Source organism: Acomys russatus, chromosome 25 (assembly GCF_903995435.1).
Source record: "Acomys russatus chromosome 25, mAcoRus1.1, whole genome shotgun sequence".
In the NCBI taxonomy this organism is placed as follows: domain Eukaryota; kingdom Metazoa; phylum Chordata; class Mammalia; order Rodentia; family Muridae; genus Acomys; species Acomys russatus.
This window is the reverse complement of record NC_067161.1, coordinates 50,844,637-50,867,987: the sequence shown is the minus strand read 5'-3', so window position 1 is coordinate 50,867,987 and position 23,351 is coordinate 50,844,637. Positions and strand designations below refer to the sequence as shown.

The window sequence follows — 23,351 nt, the reverse complement described above, 5'->3', positions numbered from 1 at the left end:
AAGATGGAGTCAGGCTGGTCCATCAGTTGCTGCAAATTTGAGGCTGCCCTGGCCTACATGGAGAGACCTTGTCTCAAAGCACCTCCAAAATAAAATCTATAAGTGGTCATGAAACCATGAAGTGTATTGTTGTACACTTAATATGTACTAATTAAAAAAGAAGATAGGGCTAGTTCAGTTGGTAGAAGGACTAGCTGAGGTGAGTAAGACTCCCAAAAGTTTTCAGGACTCCCCACGTGCACTGTGGGTAACCCTTCCTCCCTGCATCTTTGCCAGTTCACATGGACACAGACACACATACACACAGACACATACACATAGACACACACAGACACACATAGACATACAGACACAGACATAGACACATACACACACACATACACAGATACACACATACATACACAGACACACACACAGACACACAGACACACAGACACAGACACACATAGACATACAGACATAGACACATACACACACACATACACAGATACACACAGACACACAGATACACACACATACATACACAGACATACACGTAGACACACACAGAGAAATACACACACAGACAACAGACACACATGCATACACACACATATACACAGAGAGACACACAGACACACACAGAGACACACACACAGACACCCCCCACACACACACTGAAATTTAAAAAAGACCAGGATTTAGATCACTTGGACAAATGCCTACCTAGCATGCATGAGGGCCTGGGTTCAATCCCCAGCTCCAAATGGACTGGGTGTAGTGGCACAAGCCTGGAGTCCCAGCACTTGGGAGGCAGAGGCAGGAGACTCAGGAGTTGAATGCCATCTTTAACTACATAGGAAGTTTGTCAGTCCAGACTACTTAAGACCTTGTCTTTAAAAAGTGTGTTTGTGAGCTGGGTGTGGTGGCACACACCTGTAATCCCAGCACAGGGAGTCAGAGGCAGGTGGATCTCCATGAGTTCAAGGCCAGCTTGGTCTACAGAGAATCCAGGAAAGCCAGGACCACACAGAGAAACCCTGTCTTGAAAAAAAAAAAAAAAAAAAGTGCGAGAGTGATGATGGGGATTGGCACGGGGCTACTTAGAGAGAAGACTTTGCTGAGTGCGGCAACAAGGGAATCAAAGGCAGTCTGTCCAGCAGAATTGGAAGTCTGAACAAAGGCCGGAATTGAATCGGGAGTAGACACGGTTGGAGGATGGAGGGAGGGCCTTTGAAAAGGTCCAAGCGGTCAGGACAGAGAGGGTACAGAAACAGACATGAGTGGCATTAGAAATGGTAAGAAATCACTTCTATTTGGGACGCGTGAGTTGTGTATATATGTGCGCACACACATTGCTTTCTGTTGTGTTAGCTGGTGCTCAGGATTGAACACAGAAACTCCCTCATGCTAAGTAAACACTGCCGTTGAGCTACACCCTGGGCCCAAGCTAACGTATTCTGGAAGCGGAATCTCAGGCCCTGCGGATAGGAAACCGAGACCACAGATGGCTATTGAGTCTAATTCTAACAATTCTAGAGCACACTGGCTAGCCTATCAGAGAAACCCGGGGCAGCAAAATTCCAGGAAGCAATGGCTAACTCTTGTCACAGCCAATGAAATCACGGTCCTCACCACTTAAAAGAGGACCACACTATGTGAGTGAAAAAGACCGACAGCGAACCCTAGCCTTGCAAAAACAAAGTATGTTTAAGCTTGTGTAGAGACTGGGTGCACACATTGCTGTTGGGAGTGCCTTGCGGAAAGGAGTTGCGCTTCTCTTTTCATTTTTACAGCATGTGAAATTTGGGCTTGTTTTTTCTGTTTTTGAAAAAGCAGCTTAGAACTGATTTCACACTTGGGGGTTTGGCTCCTTAGCATCACTGAACTGGGGGGGCTCGAGAGGGGGGGTAAAAAAAGGTGACCTGAACCCGGGCTGGACAGAAATCTTTAGGACTCCCGCGCCTTTCCTGCAGACCACGTGTCTGGCCGGCGCCCGCCCGCCTCCGCCCCGCCCTACCGCACCTGGCCCCGGGCTAGCCGCTCTCCAGCCGCCCTGGCGCCAGCGCCCGCCCACACTGCGCATGCTCCATTCACGCCGCGCGCCAGGCCTCAGCCCCCTCCCCAAGACCCCTCCCCGAGCGGCGTGCGTCGCGCTTCTGTTTGCGTCATCACGCCACGCCACCGCTCGAGCCTGTGAAGATGGCGGCAGCCGTTCTTAGTGGGCCCTCTGCGGGCTCCCCGGCTGGGGTTCCTGGCGGGGCTGGGGGTCTCTCCGCGGCGGGATCGGGCCCGCGTTTGCGTCTGCTGCTGTTGGAGAGCGTTTCTGGGTTGCTGCAGCCGCGGACGCCGTCTCCCGTGGCTCCCGTGCATCCCCCAATCCAGTGGGCCCCGCATCTGCCCGGGCTCATGTGCTTGCTGCGGCTGCATGGGACGGTGGGTGGGGCTCAGGTAAGTCCGTGTCGCGTGGTCGCCGTGGGGAGGCTGGGGAGGCAGCCGGGCACTGTGATCACGCCTTCCTGGCGCTGTGGCAGTGAGCTGGAGGAGAGGAGAGCCCAGGGTAGAGAGGAGAGCCGCTTAACCCTTCTTGGCGAGCGAGATCCACGTATTTCGTTGGCCGTTTTCCCCAGCGAAAAGCTAGGCCCTGTTTCTGTTAGGCCATCGAAAGGCACAAAGGAATGAAAGGACTCAGTCCCATGCTAGGTCTCTTAAGTAGCTGGATGCTCTGCAGCGTGTTCTTTTGGCAAAACTTTTTTTTGGAGGGAGGCGGGGAACGGTGTTTTCCGTGGGGTAGTTGAACACACATAAACATTGGCCAGCCGAGGGCCTAACCCCCTACTCGGCGCTCCAGTTACGGCCAAAATGGCGAACAGCAAAATGCTTTAACACAAAATTGAATCTGGTATGAAGCACCTAACCTAATGTAGAGTATTTAAAGATTTCCCCGAAGGATCTGGAGTTTAAGATGAACAGGGCTTAGGTAGTAAAAGAAAATGGAAGACGTAGTCCTAGCGTTAGAGGAACACTGTAGGAAGGCCTATGGCAGGAGGGGAAAATAAGGGCCGGGGTTTAGATGTTGAAGGAAAGAGTGGGTAGAGGTAGGCAGGCAGGCAGGCAGTAGGTAAAGTAGGCCTAGTTAGGAGCCTGTGCAGAAAAAATCATATGCAATCAGTCCTGTAAGCTAGAAACCCAAGTGTCCTCCTCAGCCCGTGGTTCCTTAAACTCTTCCATAAGCTGTCTGAAGTTCTCCCTTTTTTTCTTTTTTCTTTCGAGACAGGGTTTCCCTGTGTAGCCTTGGCTGTCCTGGACTTGCTTTGTAGACTAGGCTGGCCTCTGATCTGCCTGCCCCTGCCTCCCAAGTGCTGGGATTAAAGGCGCCGCGGCCACCACCGCCCGACCAAGTTCTCCCTTCTTTTGGCGAAGAGGTCTCACTATGTGGGCCTGGCTGGTCTGGAGCTATGAAGACCAGGCTGGACTCAAGTGTTGCTGAGATTAAAGACATGTGCTATGGTGCACAGCTGTGTGTCTATGTTGGTGGGTTTGGGCAAAGGTAGCACGGTGCACAAGTCAAAGGTCATAGGAACCTTTAGGTCCTCAAGTTCCTGCTTCCAGACAAGGTCTCTTGGCTGTGGTGTAAGCCAGGCTAGCTGGCCAAGAGCTGCTGTTGATGCTCTTTTCTTTCTTTCTTTCTTTTTTTTCAAGACAGGGTTTTTCTGTTTAGCCTCGGCTGTGCTGGAATAACTTTGTAGACCAGACTGGCCTTGAATTCACAGCGATCCTCCTGCCTCTGCCTCCCGTGTGCTGGTATTAAAGGCGTGCACCACCATGCCTGGCCTGTTGATGCTCTTGTCCTATCTCGTATTTCTTGTTAGGGGATACTGGGATTACGCATGCTCACACCACTGTTAGGGATGGCTTTTGTGTGGACTCTGGGGATCAGAGCTCAGGTAGACAGGATTGTGTGGCAAGTTACTGCACAGTCTCAGACCTAATTGGATGGCCGTTTGGAATACTCCAGTTGTCTTCCCTGTTAACATTTTTGTTATAGAAATCCCTCTGATTTTTCCAGCTACCTGGGTTTTTGTTCTGTTCCAGGTGTGGGCTGACTAGTCTTTCAGCAAGCTCTGCATGCGTGTCCCCACATTGTCAGTTGGTGCGTTTTCTCTAATGTTGACGTCCTCTTTGTTGTCACTGCTGTTCAAGTACAGCTAGCTGTCACAGCTGGGCTGTGGGCAGACACTGTGCTGCTGCTTATTTCTGCTGTTAACCTTAGAGTTATCTGCAGCCTCTTTCTGTCTCTCTGATTGACACACACACACACACACACACACACACACACACACACACACACTTATACCATAGAGCAGAGAGAAGGAAAAGAATAAAAAGTAATTCATAGTGAGTAATGCATGCAGCCATACGTGATGCATTATGGGGAAGTAGCTGTTGACCAGGGTGGGCTTTGAACATGCATTTTATGACTCTGTGTGTGTAAGGGTTGTAGGACAAAAAACTGATTAAATGTGTACCTGTGGCTTTGTTTTTAATTTTTGTAGATTTATTAATTTTGTCTATGTGTGTGTTTAGCCTGTGTGTTTCCATGTGTTCCATATTGTGTGTGTTTAGCCTGTGAATTTACATGTGTACCGCATACAAACATGGCACCCATGGAGTTCAGGCATTGGCTCCCTTGGACTGGCGTTGCAGATAGTTGTGAACCACTACATGGGTGCTGTCAACTGACCCTGTGTCCTGGAAGAGCCACAGTGCTCTTAGCACCGAGCTGTCTCTCCAGCCTTTGTTTATGCATTTTGGGCTGGCCTGGATCTTGCTATGTAGACCAGGCTGGACTGGAATTCACAGAGATCGCCTGCCTCTGCTTCATGGGTGCTGGGATTATGCCTGGCTTCTCCTGTTTTGGTGTGTGTGTGTGTGTGTGTGTGTTTGTGTTTTCCCTCAAGACAGGGTTTCTCTGTAGCCCTGACTGCCCTGGAACTCACTCGGTAGACTAGGCTGGCCTCTGATTGCTCCTGGAGGTGCTAGGATTAAAGGCACGCAGCACTGCCACCACCAGGCTTCACCAGTGGTTGTCTGTCTGTCTGTCTGTCTGTCTGTCTGTTATGATTACAGTAGTATGCCTACACGCCAGAAGAGGGCACCAGATCTCATTATAGATGGTTGTGAGCCACCATGTGGTTGCTGGGAATTGGACTCCTCAGGACCTTTGGAAGAACAGGCAGTGCTCTTATCCTCTGAGCCATCTTTCCAGCTCAACCTGTGTTTTCTTTTTTAAGGTCAGATGTGGGGTTTCCACTTGTGTCAGGTCCCTGGAACTCAATGGTTTGGATTTGGAGTGTTTTGGATTTTCTAATTGTGAATGCTCAGCCTGTGTTTACCTTATGGATTGTTTATTTACACTTTCTTCCATTTGGGAAATAAGCTACTAGCACCTAAAACAATGTTTTTCCTGAAGTACTGAATATATGAATGAACAGTTTCTGCCTCCTGAGTAAGGACCCTCCCTCCCCCTTTTAAAATATAAATGCTATTCTCATTTATATATGTATGGGTGTATGCATGCCATAGTGCACATGTGGAGGTTGGAGGATGGCTTTGGGAGTTGATTCTCCTACTACCATGTGCATTATGGGAGTCAAATGCAGGAGCCTGTCCCTGTTGTAGGATCTTAGATGGTTTATTCAGCTGAGCCGCCTTTTATCGTCCCAGTGCTGACGTGGGGTTAGAAGGAACGCCTGATGTCTAGCCTTCGGGAGACTTGGGTGCCCTAGAGGAGTGCTGCTTTGGATGATGGAGAGGGGCTGATGAAGGGACATCTGTGTGTGTGACAGGCATGGGCAGGCTGAGTCTGTGTGGAGCTGTTCTTCCTTGGTGTTCTCCAAGGAAGGCAGGATCAAGAGGAGCAGAGTTGTTTTCCCCAAGTGATGGAAGAAGAAGGGTTTGGATGGGTCTGGGCCTCCTTCAGCTGGCACGTGCGGAGGTCTTTACTCTAGGTGCTTGCCAGGCATGAGGTCCGCCCAAGGAGGTAAAGGAAGCCTTAGAGTTGAAATCTAGTAGATAAGTTGGGGTGTCCTCTTATGAGCTCTGAAGTGTCCCATCCTGAGACCCCCCATGTGAAGGAGGAGGTCAGACACCCCCCATGTGAAGGAGGAGGTCAGACACCCCCCGTGTGAAGGAGGAGGTCAGACACCCCCCATGTGAAGGAGGAGGTCAGACATCCCCCATGTGAAGGAGGAGGTCAGACACCCCCCATGTGAAGGAGGAGGTCAGACACCCCCCATGTGAAGGAGGAGGAGGTCAGACACCCCCCATGTGAAGGAGGAGGTCAGATACCCCCCATGTGAAGGAGGAGGTCAGACCCCCCCCCCCCCATGTGATGGAGGAAGTCAGACTGTCAGACTAGAGAAAGCTTGAGGAAACAGGATGCAGGACAGGCAGCTGTGATGTAGGCTGGTGGTTCACAAAGTGCACCTTTAGGAAGCTAATTCAGGGACAATCAAGAATAGAGAATTTCTTCTGTGTCTTAGGTGACCTTTGTCTGATTTGCTCCTGTTTTTTTCCCTCCACTTCTAGAATCTTTCAGCTATTGGGGCGTTGGTGAATCTCAGTAATGCACATCTTGGCTCCATCAAAACTCGGTAAGTCTTTGACCCTATTTCTTCAGGACGGTATGCCTTTAGGAAGTGTATGTTGCCTGTATGTTGGACTGTCCTTTGTCCCCACCTGCTAGAGTCAAGAGCTCTTTCCATTCTAGGAGCTGTGGAGAGGTTTCCTTTGTGAGCTCACTGCTGGCCATTGTCATCTCCCAGGTCTCCTGTTCCCCACCTGAGATGGGCTCTGCTCCCGGCTTGCTTGACACTGTAGGGAATCTGGGGATGGAGTCTAACTATAGCCCAGTGAAAGGAAAAGGACAGTCAGGAGGCTTCTCTGAAGTCTAGCCTCCATCTCCTCATCACCCTCTTCTTGCTTATAAGGTTTGAAGGCCTGTGTCTGCTGTCCTTGCTGGTAGGGGAGAGCCCCACAGAAGTGTTCCAGCAGCATTGTATTTCTTGGCTTCGGAGCATCCAGCAGGTATTGCAGGTAAGGATTCCCTCCCCTCTTCCCTGCCCTTCTCCCTACCCTCCTTAGGCGTTGTTCGGGTATGTTCTTTGTGGCTTTGACATTTAGTTCTGGGATAGAATGACTGAAAACAGTTTTCTGCTTTGTGGACAGAGGAGATTAAGCTTCAAATAAGGATGTTTTAAAACTTTCTGGTCGTTTCATCTTTTAGCTCCCTTTCACACAGTGTAACTCTCAGCTTCACTCGGTTTCCTTTCCTAAGGAGTGACAGCTCTGAAGTTGTTTCTGTAAGGACTTTTTTGCGTGTATGTGTTTCGGTCTATTGCTTTGTTACTCCTTCAGAGTTTTAGTCTCCTAGTACCCGCTGTGCCGTGTTCACTTCGTTATTCCATAAGCATTTTCTGAGCACGCCTGGTAAGCTGTGCTTAGGGGGAGAGGTGCTTGGATTGCACTTGGATGGCTCTTACGTCTAATGTAGGGACTGGGGTATCTTCTTACAAACTAGGAGTTTGCAGATAGCGATTTAGACTCCTGGGCCAGGTGGTTTCTGTTAAATGGAAAAAACATTCTTAGCGTATAGGCCGTGCAAAGCCAGACACACACATGCTTCTAACGGGGTCCCTGGGACTGAGGCTGATGTCACAGGGGAGAAGCGACACCTCCTGCGTGATTAGCTCCCGGACTCCGACCCTCCTAGGGCGATGTGGGGTTAGGGTTAGGGCCATAAGTTTGCAAAATGTTTTTCTCTTCTGATCAGTAGTTAATTTGGCTACAAAGTATTTTAAGAGTATAAAATCCCCTTAACAGAGGAAGTCAGCCATTTGAAGACTTGTAAACAGGGCAGATTAGGGAGCTGGGTGTAGGAGAACCAAGCCATGGGCCGTTATTTTATAAGGAATTTGTCTTTTATTCTCTGAGTAGTGGGGGTTCATCAGAGGTTCTGAGTCTGTCTGTCTGTCTGTCTGTCTGTCTGTTCCTTCTGCTGCGATAACAGTGCCACAGAGTGATACTGTGTCAAGAATAGCTGTGTGAGTCATGGCTCCAGAAGCTGGGCGGCCACTGAGGGGAGCATCTCCTGAGGACCTGCTGGCGCCAGGGAAACATGGCTGGTGTCAGTGGGACATGGGGGTGGCCTTGAGTGCCATGTGCCAAGCCTCCCCTAACTGACCTACCACTGCAGTGGCTGTCCCTTTATGACTTAGCCAGGGAAACATGCTTCCTCAGCACTATCGTGTTGGGAAATCAGAATCCCATAGATGGGGCTGGAGAGATGGCTCAGTGGTTAAGAGCGCCACGTGCTCTTCCAGAGGTCCTGAGTTCAATACCGAGCAGCCACATGGTGGCTCACAACATCTATAATGTTATCTGATGCCCTCTTCTGAAGATAAAGCGCTCATAATGCAATAAATAAATCTTAAAAAAAAAAAAATCCTGTGGAGGGTATTTGGAGGTTATGAAAACCGTAGTGGTGACCAGGAAGTGGTGGTGATGACATCATCACATTGGAAAATTTCACTCTGGGTGCTGGGTAAAGAAAGAACCAGTAAGGAGAGGATTGGTAGCAGAGGACCCTGGTCTGTGCTTTAAAGGTAGAACTGCAGTAGCTGCGGACAGTAATGAGGAGGACAGCGCTGCAGTAGCTGGAGACAGTGATGAGGAGGACAGCGCTGCAGTAGCTGGGGACAGTAATGAGGAGGACAGCCCTGCAGTAGCTGGGGACAGTGATGAGGACAGCACTGCAGTAGCTGGGGACAGTGATGAGGAGGACAGCACTGCAGTAGCTGGGGACAGTAATGAGGAGGACAGCACTGCAGTAGCTGGGGACAGTGATGAGGAGGACAGCACTGCAGTAGCTGGGGACAGTGATGATGAGGACAGCACTGCAGGAGCTGGGGACAGTGATGGGGAGGACAGCGCTACAGTAGCTGGGGACAGTGATGATGAGGACAACACTGCAGTAGCTGGGGACAGTAATGAGGACAGCACTGCAGTAGCTGGGGACAGTGATGATGAGGACAGCACTGCAGGAGCTGGGGACAGTGATGAGGAGGACCGCGCTGCAGTAGCTGGGGACAGTGATGAGGAGGACAGCACTGCAGTAGCTGGGGACAGTAATGAGGAGGACAGCACTGCAGTAGCTGGGGACAGTGATGAGGAGGACAGCACTGCAGTAGCTGGGGACAGTGATGAGGAGGACAGCACTGCAGTAGCTGGGGACAGTGGTGAGGAGGACAGCACTGCAGTAGCTGGGGACAGTGATGAGGAGGACAGCACTGCAGTAGCTGGGGACAGTGATGAGGAGGACAGCACTGCAGTAGCTGGGGACAGTGATGAGGAGGACAGCACTGCAGTAGCTGGGGACAGTGATGAGAAGGACAGCGCTGCAGTAGCTGGGGACAGTGATGAGGAGGACAGCACTGCAGTAGCTGGGGACAGTGATGAGGAGGACAGCACTGCAGGAGCTGGGGACAGTGATGATGAGGACAGCACTGCAGGAGCTGGGGACAGTGATGATGAGGACAGCACTGCAGGAGCTGGGGACAGTGATGAGGAGGACAGCGCTGCAGTAGCTGGGGACAGTGATGAGGACAGCACTGCAGGAGCTGGGGACAGTGATGAGGAGGACAGCACTGCAGGAGCTGGGGACAGTGATGAGGAGGACAGCACTGCAGGAGCTGGGGACAGTGATGAGGAGGACAGCACTGCAGGAGCTGGGGACAGTGATGAGGAGGACAGCGCTGCAGTAGCTGGGGACAGTGATGAGGAGGACAGCACTGCAGGAGCTGGGGACAGTGATGAGGAGGACCGCGCTGCAGTAGCTGGGCACAGTGATGAGGACAGCACTGCAGTAGCTGGGGACAGTGATGAGGAGGACAGCACTGTAGTAGCTGGGGACAGTGATGAGGAGGACAGCACTGCAGTAGCTGGGGACAGTGATGAGGACAGCACTGCAGGAGCTGGGGACAGTGATGAGGACAGCACTGCAGGAGCTGGGGACAGTGATGATGAGGACAGCGCTGCAGTAGCTGGGGACAGTGATGATGAGGACAGCGCTGCAGGAGCTGGGGACAGTGATGATGAGGACAGCGCTGCAGTAGCTGGGGACAGTGATGAGGAGGACAGCGCTGCAGGAGCTGGGGACAGTGATGATGAGGACAGCACTGCAGGAGCTGGGGACAGTGATGAGGAGGACCGCGCTGCAGTAGCTGGGGACAGTGATGAGGAGGACAGCGCTGCAGGAGCTGGGGACAGTGATGAGGAGGACAGCGCTGCAGTAGCTGGGGACAGTGATGAGGAGGACAGCGCTGCAGTAGCTGGGGACAGTGATGAGGAGGACAGCACTGCAGGAGCTGGGGACAGTGATGATGAGGACAGCACTGCAGGAGCTGGGGACAGTGATGATGAGGACAGCACTGCAGGAGCTGGGGACAGTGATGAGGAGGACCGCGCTGCAGTAGCTGGGGACAGTGATGAGGAGGACAGCGCTGCAGTAGCTGGGGACAGTGATGAGGAGGACAGCGCTGCAGTAGCTGGGGACAGTGATGAGGAGGACAGCACTGCAGGAGCTGGGGACAGTGATGATGAGGACAGCACTGCAGGAGCTGGGGACAGTGATGAGGAGGACAGCGCTGCAGTAGCTGGGGACAGTGATGAGGAGGACAGCGCTGCAGTAGCTGGGGACAGTGATGAGGAGGACAGCGCTGCAGTAGCTGGGGACAGTAATGAGGAGGACAGCACTGCAGTAGCTTGGGACAGTGATGAGGAGGACAGCGCTGCAGTAGCTTGCGACAGTGATGATGAGGACAGCGCTGCAGTAGCTGGGGACAGTGAGGAGGAGGACAGCGCTGCAGTAGCTGGGGACAGTGATGAGGACAGCGCTGCAGTAGCTGGGGACAGTGATGATGAGGACAGCACTGCAGTAGCTGGGGACAGTGATGAGGACAGCGCTGCAGTAGGTGGGGACGGTGGTAGTATGGGACTGCCGAGCGGCAGGTTGTGGAGGAATGCCTTGAGTGCATTTAACAGTTGTCAATAAAGTGCTGTTTAGCCAATTAGATGGGCGTATAGAGTGATTGCCTTTAGGGAGAAGACATGACCAGCATGATTTGTGGCCTTCACAACAGTGGAAAGCAGTCAAGACTCAGAGGGAGGAAAAGGAAACACTGGGAGTGTGTCTTGGAGTGTTGGGTAGCAGCCCTGTCAGTAGATGCCCTCTTGATGTGACTGTGTCCTGGAAGGGGCTTCTGTTGGGATATTTTACTCTGGAGCTCTCAGTGTTCAGCTGGCAGTGAAGAAGAGGTGGGTTTAGGTGTTAGCAGCTTTGCCCTGCTGAGTGGTCAGTGCAGGAGGAGGAGCCAGCCAAAGAGATAACCAGGATTGTGGGTTGGATGGGATCCAAAGGGAGAGGGAGGAGCAGGTAAGATTGTGGGGTTGGGTGGGTTCTGGGGAGGAGTACTTGAGGAAAGAGGGAGGAATCACTTCTGTTTATCTTCCTGGGAGTGACTTCTGATTGTACTCATTGGAGTTGGAACACAACTGACCTGGGGTCACTTACTGTATTAGTAAAACTTAGGCTGGTGAAACTAGTTTCTGAAGAGCTGTGAACACAGGCTCAATTGGACTGGGATGAGATGCAACTGGGAGAAGAGGGTAGATTGAGACGCAGGGTTGTCAAGGGAGCCAGAATTGACCAGATCTTGGGACTTAGGGCTAGAATTTTCTACTGGCTCAAGGAAAGGATTCCTGAGATGGGAGCTACATGACCCTGTGCGCATGTCAGTGGGAAGAGAAGGGTTCCAGGGAAGGGTCTGTAAGGCAGGAGGAGGGGAGGCGAGCGATGGTGCCAAAACCTAAGGTTTTTTTAAAACTTAAACTTTTAGGTTTGGGAGTTGAAGCTGTAAGTTAGGCCAGTCTTTGGCTTCAGTTTTCTCTGCCAAATTGAAGGCAGTGGTGGGGGAGCTGGGATTTGCAAGTTCAGTGGAGAAAGTTAGCTGGAGAGAAATGTGGTAGGGTTGCTGGGCAGTGTTGCAGGCCTGTTGGTAGCTCATGGGCCCAACTTTCTTTTTAAAATCAAGAGATTTGTCAAGGTGGCTCAGTGAGTAAAGCCACTTGCTGTTCAGTGGGACAACCTTAGTTCAGTCCTGGGCGTGGTGGAAGGAAAAACATGGTCCTGTCATAAATAAATGGGAGGAGAAAAGAAGAAAGGAAAAGAAATTATTTCTGAGATGAGATATGTAGCCCAGGCTGTCTTTAAAGTCCTGGTCTCAAGCCACCCTCTTGCCTTAACCCCAAGTTGGGACTTGGCACATCATGCCCTACTGATGGCACATGGCTTCTTAGTATTGTTTTTTTTTTGAATTTTCGAGACAGGGTTTCTTTGTGTAGCCTTGGCTGTCCTGGACTCACTCTGTAGACCAGGCTGGCCTCGAACTCACAGCAATCCGCCTGCCTCTGCCTCCCGAGTGCTGGGATTAAAGGCGTGCGCCACCATGCCCGGCTGCTTCTTAGTGTTTTTATGCATATTGCTGACACATGGCCTCCTCTGTCTTAGAAGGAGGTATGTGCCAAACAATTTTCTTTCCTTAGGTTCCTGATAATTAAAAAAAAAAAAAAAAAAAAAAAAAAAAAAAAAAAAAAAAAAAGCTTTTCCCCATGAGTTCCAGGGTGGTTGTGAATCAAACTTGAAGAGCCGGGGCAGAGAAATGCACTATGAGAAAAGAAAGCCCTCTGGGATCTTCCAAACAGTAGATCTGTGCCTTTGTCACTACTTCAGATGAATTCCTGGGACCCAGATACATCCTTGTTTTGTGACTTACTCTTATTTTGAGTGTCTAGGGGTGGGGCCCAGTGCTTCAGGCACGCTAGGCGTGTGCACTTCCCCAGCCTCCCCGGTGCCAGATATTAAAATGTAAATGTCCTTTCTGTAGACTCACGTTCCTTTTGCAGCCTCCTGTTTTCTTTCCTGGTGCTGGTTAATGTGATGGTGATATTGACATTAGCATTTTCCTTTCTATTTATTTGTTATTACTATTATTTTGTTTTGTTTTTTGAGACAGGGTTTCTCTGTGTAGCCTTGGCTGTCCTGCACTCACTTTGTAGAATAGGCTGGCCTTGAACTCACAGCGATCCACCTGCCTCTGCCTCCCTGAGTTAAAGGGCGTGCGCCACCATGCCTGGCTTATTATTATTTTATGTGACATTGGTGTTTTGCTTACATGTATGTCAGTGTGAGAGTGTCAGACTCCCCTGGAACAGGAGTTACAGACAGTTGTGAGCTGCCATATGAGTGCAGGGAATTGAACCCAGGCCCTCTGGAAGCTTCAACAGCTAGTTCTCTTAACTGCTAAGCCATCTCTCCAGCCATAAGCTGTGGTGTCTCTTAAGAGCCTTGTGCTGTTATGCCACCTGTCCCTTTCCTGGTGAGAGTGAAGGTAAGGCTTACAGTACCTGTGTTGTTTATTACCTTTAGTCCCAAGACCCAGTGCCCACCATGGAGCTGGCTGTGGCTGTCCTGAGGGACCTGCTCCGATACGCATCCCAGCTTCCGACGCTGTTTCGGGACATCTCCACCAACCACCTTCCCGGCCTTCTTACTTCCTTGCTGGGCCTCAGACCAGAGGTGAGATTTGCAGTCCTGGTTCTCACTTGTACTGTTTCGACGAAGCTGCTTAGGGAGGAGCACTTGGAAGCGAGAAGGCAAGGACCCAGGGCCTGGCTGGAGGGGGGCCCTGGGCAGGGGCGGTGAAGGACCCAGGGGCTGGCTGGAGGGGGGCCCTGGGCAGGCGGGGTGAAAGATCCAGGGGCTGGCTGGAGGGGGGCCCTGGGTGGGCGGGGTGAAGGACCCAGGGGCTGACTGGAGGGCCCCCCCCTGGGCGGTTGGGGTGGCCGGGTGGGCTGTTGGTGCCTCCTTCTCCTAATTCCCGCTTTTCCCGCAGTGTGAGCACTCAGCTTTGGAGGGGATGAAGGCTTGTGTGACCTATTTTCCTCGGGCCTGTGGTGCGCTAAAAGTAAGTACTCAGGAAACTGACAGTGCTCCACCTTAGAGTCCATCCCTGGCATCTCTTAAGTTCTTTTCACAACAACCTAGTAATACTCCCTTGAAGTACTTACTTAGTCTTCATAGTGAAGATATTGACTTAAATTATCTGCCTAAGCTGAGGAGACCAGAGATGAGCTTTGTCTGCGGATGCTTGGGCCTGGTCTCTAACCCATAAACTCCTTTTCTTGTCTCTTCCTCCCTCTCACCCCCTTTTATTCCTTTTTAAATGTGGATTTTCTTTCCCCTTAATTTTATGTGTATGAGTGTTTTGCTTGCATGTATCTATAAGCCCCGCGTGTCGCTGGTGCCTACAGAGGTCAGAAGGTGTTTGGTCCCTGGACCTGGAGCTGACAGGTGCTTTTAGCTGCCATCCGTGTGCTGGGGGCCACAGCCGAGTGCCAGTGCTGTGAGCTGCCATCTGTGTGCGGGGGCCACAGCCAAGTGACAGGTGCTGTGAGCTGCTATCTGTGTGCTGGGGCCCACAGCCAAGTGACAGGTGCTGTGAGCTGCCATCCATGTGCGGGGGCCACAGCCAAGTGACAGGTGCTGTGAGCTGCCATCCGTGTGCGGGGGCCACAGCCGAGTGACAGGTGCTGTGAGCTGCTATCCGTGTGCAGGGGCCACAGCTGAGTGACAGGTGCTGTGAGCTGCCATCTGTGTGCAGGGGGCCACAGCTGAGTGCCAGTGCTGTGAGCTGCCATCTGTGTGCTGTGGTCCACAGCCGAATGACAGGTGCTGTGAGCTGCCATCCGTGTGCTGGGGGCCACAGCTGAGGGCCAGTGCTGTGAGCTGCCATCCATGTATGGGGGCTACAGCTGAGTGCCAGTGCTCTGAGCTGCCATCGTGTGCAGGGGCCACAGCTGAGGGCCAGTGCTGTGGTCGTTGGGCTTAGGTTGCAAACTCTGACTGGATGAGCTGTCCTGCCCGCTCAGATCGTTCTTTTTTTTTTTTTTTCTTTTTTCTTTTTTCCCTGAGACAGGGTTTCTCTGTCACTCAGATCGTTCTTTAACGTAGTAATTTTGAGGTGGAGAGCATTCCTTCAGTGACAAGGAGAAATACATAAACATCCTCTTTCTTACCTGCCCTCCAGGGACGCCTGGAAGCCACAGGGATGTGTGGGGACCAAACCCTGTCTTGGTTCGGGGAGTTTTAACTGGTGTGTTTAAAGGAAGCAGTCATGAGTTGCAGATAACCACTGTGGCAGATCTGCAGTCTGCTGATGTGAGTCAGTAGGGTCTTCGGTCAGGCAAGCTAGATCCAGGGAGCTGGATTTCAGTAAGAAGTTATGGAAAGCACATACCAGGATTGCCAGCTCTGAGGAACTAGGAGGGAAGTAAGGACTGGAGACGGTCAGGGTGTCTGACGAGAAAGTCTAACATACTCATGATGGGTACCATTGCAGCATAGAACTACAGTTCACTGTATAGAAGTAGGTCTTGTTAATTCTGTAATTTGAATTTGCGATGCCAGGAGCTGATAGGGTAAGGTATGGTACGCTGTGACCACCATGGGTCCTGCTGATAAACATTCTTGTTTGCACTTAAAATTGAGAGATTAACTATATTTTACTTACAGGTTACTGAAAGTAATGACAGACTTTCCTCTGTTATTACTCATGTGTTCACAAGTTCCTTTTATTCTACCCCAGTAAATGGTGGCCCTTAGGACACTGACTCCAGGGTTTGTCATGAGGCACAGGTTTGCTGAAGGACAGGCGGCAGCTCTGGGGTCTGTTGCCTTTGTGCTGCTTTCCAGGCCTGTTCTTGGGGCCCAGTCCCGTCCCTGCCCCTGTGGGCAGTGACTCATTCTAGCCTGGGCCCTCACTGCTGTATCTCAGCTCACAGAGCTGCCACGTGTTTGGGTTTCAGTGAGAAAGATCACTGTCATTTGTAAGAGCTAGCAGAGGGAGTCGTGTTGTTTTTTTGGGGCGGGGGCCAGGCCCTTTCTCTCAAGGAGGCTAAGAACCAGAGTTCATGTGCTGGGTGTCTTGTTGCCACATGATGCGTCACTCTTATTGTGTCTACAGGAAAGCAAAGTCACAGGTGGAAAGACTGCTGTGGACAGTGTTCTTGGCACTACCCCATAACCTCTTCCTTTCTTCCCTCCTCCAGGGCAAGCTGGCCTCTTTCTTCCTGTCTCGCTTGGACGCCTTGAATCCTCAGCTCCAACAGGTGAAGGGAAGGGAGAGGTGGAGCACAGGGGAGCAGGCCTGAGGCGTCTCTTCTGCCTTATTCTGAGCTGTTACTTTTACAGCATTTGCACCTCTCCACGCTTTCTTCCTATTAACGTACACAGTCACAGGCTTTTGTCATCTTGGGGGACTTCTGCCTCACTGTCTTTGAGTTCCTGTCATCTCTCTTTCTCTTGGGCGTTAGTGGGGCGGGAGACGCATGGCTGAGCTCAGCTCCTTTCTGACCAGCTTTCTGCCCTTTTGCAGCTGGCCTGCGAGTGTTACTCCAGGTTGCCCTCTTTAGGGGCTGGCTTTTCCCAGGGCCTGAAGCACACAGAGAATTGGGAGCAGGAGCTGCACAGTCTGTTGGTCTCACTGCACAGCTTGCTGGGGACCCTCTATGAGGGAGCAGAGACTGGTAGGGACCAGGGTCTGTAGGCAGGACGCAGGGGTTGGAGAGTGTGGCAGGAGGGAACAGGAGGGCGGCGCATGGAGGCAGGGCAGTGGGTTTCTGGGCAACATGGATGAGAACGTAAGTGGGTGTGAGAAAGGATGGGCTGGAGAGGTGGTCCAGGGCTTAGGAACACTGGCTGCTCTTCCAGAGGACCAGCACCCACACGGCAGCGCATAGACATGAGAAGGGCAGGGTGGGAGAGAGGCAGAGTGTGTAGGTGGTTGTATTGCTGCCCAGCTCCTGCGCAGAGTGACGGCCCCGGAGTAGAGATGCTGCTTCCCCATGCAGAGGACGGTACCACTCATGTCCTCCTCCAGCTGCGGCAGAGGTTTTCAGGCCTGTCCCGTTGCCTGGTGCTCATGCTCAGGTGTGTGGAATTGGAAGGGAGTGGGCTTGGGACTGGAGAAGTCGAGGTGGGTGTGAGAGTCAAGCTGGGGCGACTGCTCTGAGGTTGTCTTCGCTCTGGTTCTCTAGCTCTGAGTTTGGGGCTCCTGTGTCCGTTCCTGTGCAGGAAATCCTGGACCTCATCTGCCGGATCCTCAGCATCAGTAGCAAGAATATTGTGAGTGGGCTTTGTCTCCCACGTGTAGCCTTGCTTAGGACTCTGGGTGCCCGCACTCCCACAGCAGAGGCACCTGTGGCCAGCGCAGCGTGCGTTGGGGATGAGCCCAGGTGTCCTTGAAGGGCTTAGTCATGTTGAGGCTCTTCCCTGCAGGGTGGGAGATGAGGGTTTGGGTTAAGGTGGGCCAGCGGTGGGTCCATATTGTACAGTACGATGTTCCTACTCTGGTTCTGTCTTTCTCTGGTTCTCCTCTTTTTCATCTGACTGTTGCTGAATTTTTCTCCAGAACTTGCTTGGAGATGGTCCTCTCAGGCTGCTGCTGCTGCCCTCTATCCACCTTGAAGCCCTGGACTTGCTCTCTGCACTGATCCTTGCGTAAGTGGGATTGGTCTTAGTGTGGAGAGGGCACAGGCATACGGGAATGAAGGCCGCTGTTGCATCCTCTGCCCCCAGGTGTGGAGGCCGGCTTTTGCGCTTCGGGACCCTGATCGGCCGCCTGCTTCCCCAGGTCCTCAGTGCCTGGAGCACCGGGAGGGACACTCTAGCTCCAGGCCAGGAGAGGCCTTACAGGTGATTGTCCAGGGGGGCTGGAGTCCAGAGGGCAGGTGGGGACATGCAGAGCCCGCTAGTCATGCCCTGCTGTCCTTGCTCCTGCTCCAGCACCATTCGGACCAAGGTGTATGCGATCTTAGAGCTGTGGGTGCAGGTTTGTGGGGCCTCAGCAGGCATGCTTCAGGGAGGCGCCGCTGCAGAGGCCTTGCTCACCCACCTGCTCAGTGACATCTCCCTGCCAGCTGATGCTCTGAAGGTGAGCGAGACCTTGTCTCCTGTGCCTGTTTCCTGACTGTCCATCCTGACTTCCTGTTTGCCTGTACGTGTAACTGTGTTTCCTTGTACCACAAGCTGTGCAGCACCAGGGGAAGCGCCGACGGAGGCTTGCAAAGTGGGAAGCCAAGTGCCCCCAAGAAGCTAAAGATCGATATGGGGGAGTCCTTGGCCCCACCCAGCCACAGGAAAGGGGACAGGAACGCTAACAGCGACGTGTGCGCAGCCGCATTGAGAGGTGGGTTGATGAGAACTGCTAAGCTAGTTGACAGACCAGGCCGCGCAGGACACAGTTGGGTAGCTCTGAGCCGCTTTTAGAAAGGTTGGGGATCTGGTGGGTTTTCCTGATCCTCCAAAAGGTTCAGTGTACTCAAGCACTTGACTGTGCGCTGTGTGTCAGGCGGTGTGAGCGAGCACTTAGACTCCGTGGGTCCATGGCAGTGGAGCTCGTGTGCCCTGCAGAGCGGGGTGCTGCTGGGCTTCCTGCATCCAGAGCATCTGAAAATGTAGGCAGCGGTTAGTGAGTGCTGTGCTGTTGGATGGTGTTCCTTGGCCCGTGTGTTCTTTCTACCTGCTGCTGTCTCACTGCCACGGTGAGGTCAGGTCTCAAGTATGCAGATGTGGTGCATTGACAATGTCTGGCCTGCGTTATCTGTCACCCCCATTTTATACCAGTGGAAGGAGCCGAGAGGGTAAATGCCTTGTCCAGGGTAAGCAATGGCAGAACTGGATGCTCCGTGTTGGGCTGTGTGCCCTTGTCTCGCGGTCTGCCTCTGACATGCTATTCTATCCTCAGGCCTCAGCCGGACCATCCTCATGTGTGGGCCTCTCATCAAGGAAGAGACTCACCGGGTTAGTTAGTAGAGATGGGCCCTTGGGAAGCCTGGGGAGGGACTTTGCTCTGTGCACTTGGGAGTGTTTACCCCAGAGGCGGGTCCACTGCAGCTTGGGAACAAGGCTCCGGCCTTGAAGGCTGCGTGGTCTTAGTGCCGTTTCTAGACTCGTTTTCTTTTCAGAAACTTCATGATCTAGTCCTGCCGCTGGTCATGAGTGTCCAGCAGGGTGAGGTCCTGGGCAGCTCTCCTTACAACAGCTCCTGCTGTCGCCGTGAGCTCTACCGCCTGCTGCTGGCATTACTGCTGGCACCTTCCCCTCGCTGCCCACCTCCTCTTGCCTGTGCCCTGAAAGCTTTCTCTCTTGGCCAATGGGAAGACAGTCTTGAGGTAATTGCTGACCGGGCGGAACTTTTCTTTGATTCCTGAGTTCTTTTGACCTGACGCCGGCCTTGTGAGACCCTGAGTTCTGACGCTCTTGCCCTTTCTCCCTTCCTCAGGTCTCCTCTTTCTGCTCAGAAGCACTGGTGACCTGTGCTGCTCTGACACATCCCCGAGTTCCTCCCCTGCAGAGCTCAGGCCCTACCTGCCCCACACCGGCCCCTGTACCTCCTCCTGAGGCTCCATCTCCATTCAGAGCTCCAGCCTTCCATCCCCCAGGTCCCATGCCCTCCATAGGTGCTGTGCCAGCTCCAGGCCCGATACCTCCAGCAGGCCCCATTCCCTCAGCTGGCTCTGTGCCCTCCACAGGTCCAGTGCCCTCTCGCCCTGGACCTCCAGCAACAGCCAACCATTTAGGCCTCTCTGTCCCAGGCCTGGTGTCTGTGCCACCCAGGCTCCTTCCTGGCCCTGAAAACCATCGTGCAGGCTCCAGTGAGGACCCTGTCCTTGCTCCTACTGGGACCCCTCCACCTAGCATACCCCCAGATGAAACTTTTGGGGGGAGAGTACCCAGGCCAGCCTTTGTCCATTATGATAAAGAGGAGGCCTCTGATGTGGAGATCTCTTTGGAAAGTGACTCTGATGACAGCGTAGTGATCGTGCCCGAGGGGCTCCCACCCCTGCCACCTCCGCCACCGTCAGGCACTCCTCCCCCTGTGGCTCCTGCTGGCCCACCAATAGCCTCCCCTCCTGTGCCAGCCAAGGAGGGTTCTGAAGAACTGCCTGCAACTCCGGGGCCTCTACCTCCACCCCCACCCCCACCCCCACCTGTTTCTGGTCCAGTGACACTTCCACCACCTCAGCTGGTCCCTGAAGGGACTCCCGGACCGGGAGGACCCACAGCCATGGAAGAAGACTTGACAGTTATTAATATCAACAGCAGTGATGAAGAGGAGGAGGAGGAAGAAGAGGAGGAAGAGGAGGAGGAAGATGAGGAAGACGATTTTGAGGAAGAGGAAGAAGATGAAGAAGAGTATTTTGAAGAGGAAGAAGAGGAGGAGGAATTTGAGGAGGAATTTGAAGAGGAGGAAGGTGAATTAGAGGAAGAAGAGGAAGAGGAGGAAGAGGAGGAGGAGGAAGAAGAAGAGTTGGAAGAGATGGACGATGTGGAGTTTGGTTCTGCAGGTGGAGACGTAGAAAGTGGCCCTCCACCCCCAACGCTGCCACCAGCTCTGCCGCCCATAGACTCGCCGAAAGCGCAGCCCGAGGCGGAGCCTGAGCCCGGGCTCTTACTGGAAGTGGAGGAGCCAGGTGCAGAGGAGGTGTCGGGGCCTGAGACAGCTCCCACCCTGGCCCCTGAGGTGCCCCCCTCCCAGGAGGAGGTGGAGCCCAAAGGGGGAAGCCCTGCAGCAGGGCCACCTCAAGAGCTTGTTGAAGAAGAGTCCTCTGCTCCCCCTACCCTGCTGGAAGAGGGAACTGAGGGCGGAGGTGACAAGGAGCCACCCCCACCGGAGATACCTGCCACAGAAGAAATGGAGACAGAAGTAGAAGCTGCAGCTCCCCTGGAGAAGGTGGGAGGGTCAGCCAGGGAGAATGCCTGGTGGGGCGGGCTGAGGAAGGGGTGCAGTTGCTTATGTAAGGGGGGAGGTTTGCTGCTACCTGATCTACTTCTCTGTATGTGTGACTGAATTTTATGTCTTTGTCCCCAAAAGGAGCAAGATGAGACAGCTGCCATGCTGGCTGACTTCATTGATTGTCCCCCTGATGATGAGAAGCCAGCACCTGCCACAGAGCCCGACTCTTAGCCCCTCTGCACCAACACTTTGTGTCCAATAAAGTTAAGTCTGCAGATATGCTGCGTTGGCTCTTGCCGCACCTTTCCCAGCTTGGAGCCGAGGGAGGGCTGGGTGTGTTACATCCTCTCCAGATGCCCATTGTTGTCCTCGACCTGAGGAAGAGCCACCGGCTTAAAGAAATAGCCACCTGGCCTGCCAGTGAGCTAGTGCTGCAGCTTTCAATTCTTGTCCTTGGTTCTTTTCTGCAGGAGCTTGCTGTGTAGCCCAGGCTGACCATGAATTCACAGTCTTGCTGTGTAGCCCAGGCTGGCCATGAATTCACAGTCTGGCTGTGTAGCCCAGGCTGGCCATGAATTCACAGTCTGGCTGTGTAGCCCAGGCTGGCCATGAATTCACAGTCTTGCTGTGTAGCCCAGGCTGGCCATGAATTCACAGTCTTGCTGTGTAGCCCAGGCTGGCCATGAATTCACAGTCTTGCTGTGTAGCCCAGGCTGGCCATGAATTCATAGTCTTGTGTAGACTTTCTTATCCAGGGGTAAAAGTTGTATACACCGCCATGCCTGTTTATGTCTGCCTTCTAGTGTTCTCTGTGAGCTGCAAAGAGGTGTGGTTAGCTTTTTTTTTTTCCCCCTGAGACATGGTTTCTCTGTATAGCCTTGGCTGTTCTGGACTTATTTTGTAGACCAGGCTGGCCTCGAACTCACAGCGATCTGTTTGCCTCTGCCTCCCCAGTGCTGGGATTAAAGGCATACGCCACCACGCCCAGCTAAGGCCAGCAGTTTGAGGTTAGCAATTGAACTAATTTTTTGAAATGTGAGTAGATTTTTTAAAAAGTTTCCAAGTTACTTTGAAAAATGTTAAGCCCTCAGAGAATGAAGGGAGTGAGGGCAGCGCACGGCTAATCTTTTCAGCGTGTGCTACTGACCAGGGAGGGGAAGTGAGGGCAGCGCACGGCTAGTCTTAAGCGTGTGCTACTGACCAGGGAGCAAACGCTTGGGTAGTTAGGTTTTTCAGATGTCACTCAGAGGTTTCCTCGGGTGCTGAACACTTGTCAGTATCATTTGATTCTAAATGTGGTCAACTATAAACCACAACGTTGGGGGTTAGCAGGGTGATCTGTAGACTCATTTGGCGATGAGGGTGTGTTGCAGTGTCCAAGTCTTCCTAGCCCGTGGAAGGCCCTTTGCTTGTTTCCACAGAGACCAAACCAAATCACAGAAAAACCACCTGAGTGCAAGAGTCGGCACCTTAGGGCCCTTCAGCTCCATCACCACAGGAGGACATGGTTTCACAGAAGGAGAGAGAAGCAGAGGGTTCAGCTGCCCTGTGGCTGTGCCTTTTTTGTGGACTCTGGCTGAAGGCTGCTGGGGCAAGCAGTCTGTCTTGCCTCCTTGCTTCTCCCAGCAGACAGCCTCCCAGCCTGTGGCCGCTCTGCATGATGAGTCAGCATCCTTCTTGCCCACACTCCCCAGAGACACGCTGAGGGAGGTAGCTGGAAACTAGGTAATCCAGTCCAGCAGAGGGGCGGGTGGAGAGAGGGGTGTTAGGCGGGAGTGAGAGACAGCTAGTGAGTGTTTGCATTGCATCAATGGCTTGAAGGCTTTGGAAACATTCAAGATGCTTCTGGATCCAGTGTATTATTAATAACACTGTTTGAATGAGCATTGCCTTGGTAGCACCAACTGGATATGTGGGCTCAGAAGCTCAGGAGAGAGCCTGTGGCTGAAGATTTTGGGGAGTTGAACCAAAGAGAGTGATGTGAAATGGAACCCAGGCAACACCACATTCAGTGGCAAAAGGGACCCTTCATGGACAGCAGAGAGCTCTCACAGGGTAGGGTCCTAGCGAAGAAAAGCACTCCATGTAGGACGAGATGCTTCTGGCCGTAAGCGTTGGTTATGCACATGCTCAGTGGCCTGCCTAATCGATGTTCCAGCTCTCCAGCTCTTGGCGGCGATGAGCTGGAGCTGGGTGGACGGCGTCTCAGGAACTGTAGGCTCCGCTCCTGCAACCTTTGCAGCCAAGGAGATAGGGTTGGTACCTGCAGAGCCACAAGGTGCCGTTCCTCTGACCTCTACTTGGCCGTCCTGGGCTCCCTGTGTAGACCAGGCTGGCCTCAAACTCACAGCGATCCGCCTGCCTCTGCCTCCCGAGTGCTGGGAATAGAGACGTGCGCCGCCACCACACCCGGTTAGATCTTCTGTTCTTGTACCTTGTCACTTTCCTACCTTTGGC

The 23,351-nt window shown here is 52.8% G+C and overlaps 1 protein-coding gene across 1 annotated transcript; it reads left to right on the top strand.

Moving 5' to 3' along the window:
* The first annotated feature begins 2,144 nt into the window (after positions 1 to 2,144).
* Positions 2,145 to 21,203, top strand: Pelp1 (proline, glutamate and leucine rich protein 1). Its single transcript, XM_051167653.1, has 17 exons — positions 2,145 to 2,430; positions 6,571 to 6,635; positions 6,972 to 7,077; positions 13,526 to 13,675; positions 13,992 to 14,063; positions 16,207 to 16,266; positions 16,533 to 16,683; positions 16,957 to 17,086; positions 17,194 to 17,281; positions 17,568 to 17,656; positions 17,735 to 17,851; positions 17,942 to 18,089; positions 18,185 to 18,344; positions 18,903 to 18,958; positions 19,123 to 19,329; positions 19,440 to 20,891; positions 21,033 to 21,203. The coding sequence occupies exons 1-17, from the start codon at positions 2,182 to 2,184 to the stop codon at positions 21,123 to 21,125; spliced, it is 3,393 nt and encodes a 1,130-aa protein (XP_051023610.1). The 5' UTR covers positions 2,145 to 2,181; the 3' UTR covers positions 21,126 to 21,203.
* The last annotated feature ends 2,148 nt before the right edge of the window (positions 21,204 to 23,351 follow it).

What these genes read in the sequence shown, in the direction of transcription:
- Pelp1 (XM_051167653.1), top strand. Translation starts at nt 2,182, where the DNA reads ATGGCGGCAGCCGTTCTTAGTGGGCCCTCTGCGGGCTCCCCGGCTGGG. An exon ending in GGACGGTGGGTGGGGCTCAG is followed by an intron (nt 2,431 to 6,570) that starts GTAAGTCCGTGT and finishes CTCCACTTCTAG; the next exon opens with AATCTTTCAGCTATTGGGGC. An exon ending in GCATCCAGCAGGTATTGCAG is followed by an intron (nt 7,078 to 13,525) that starts GTAAGGATTCCC and finishes TATTACCTTTAG; the next exon opens with TCCCAAGACCCAGTGCCCAC.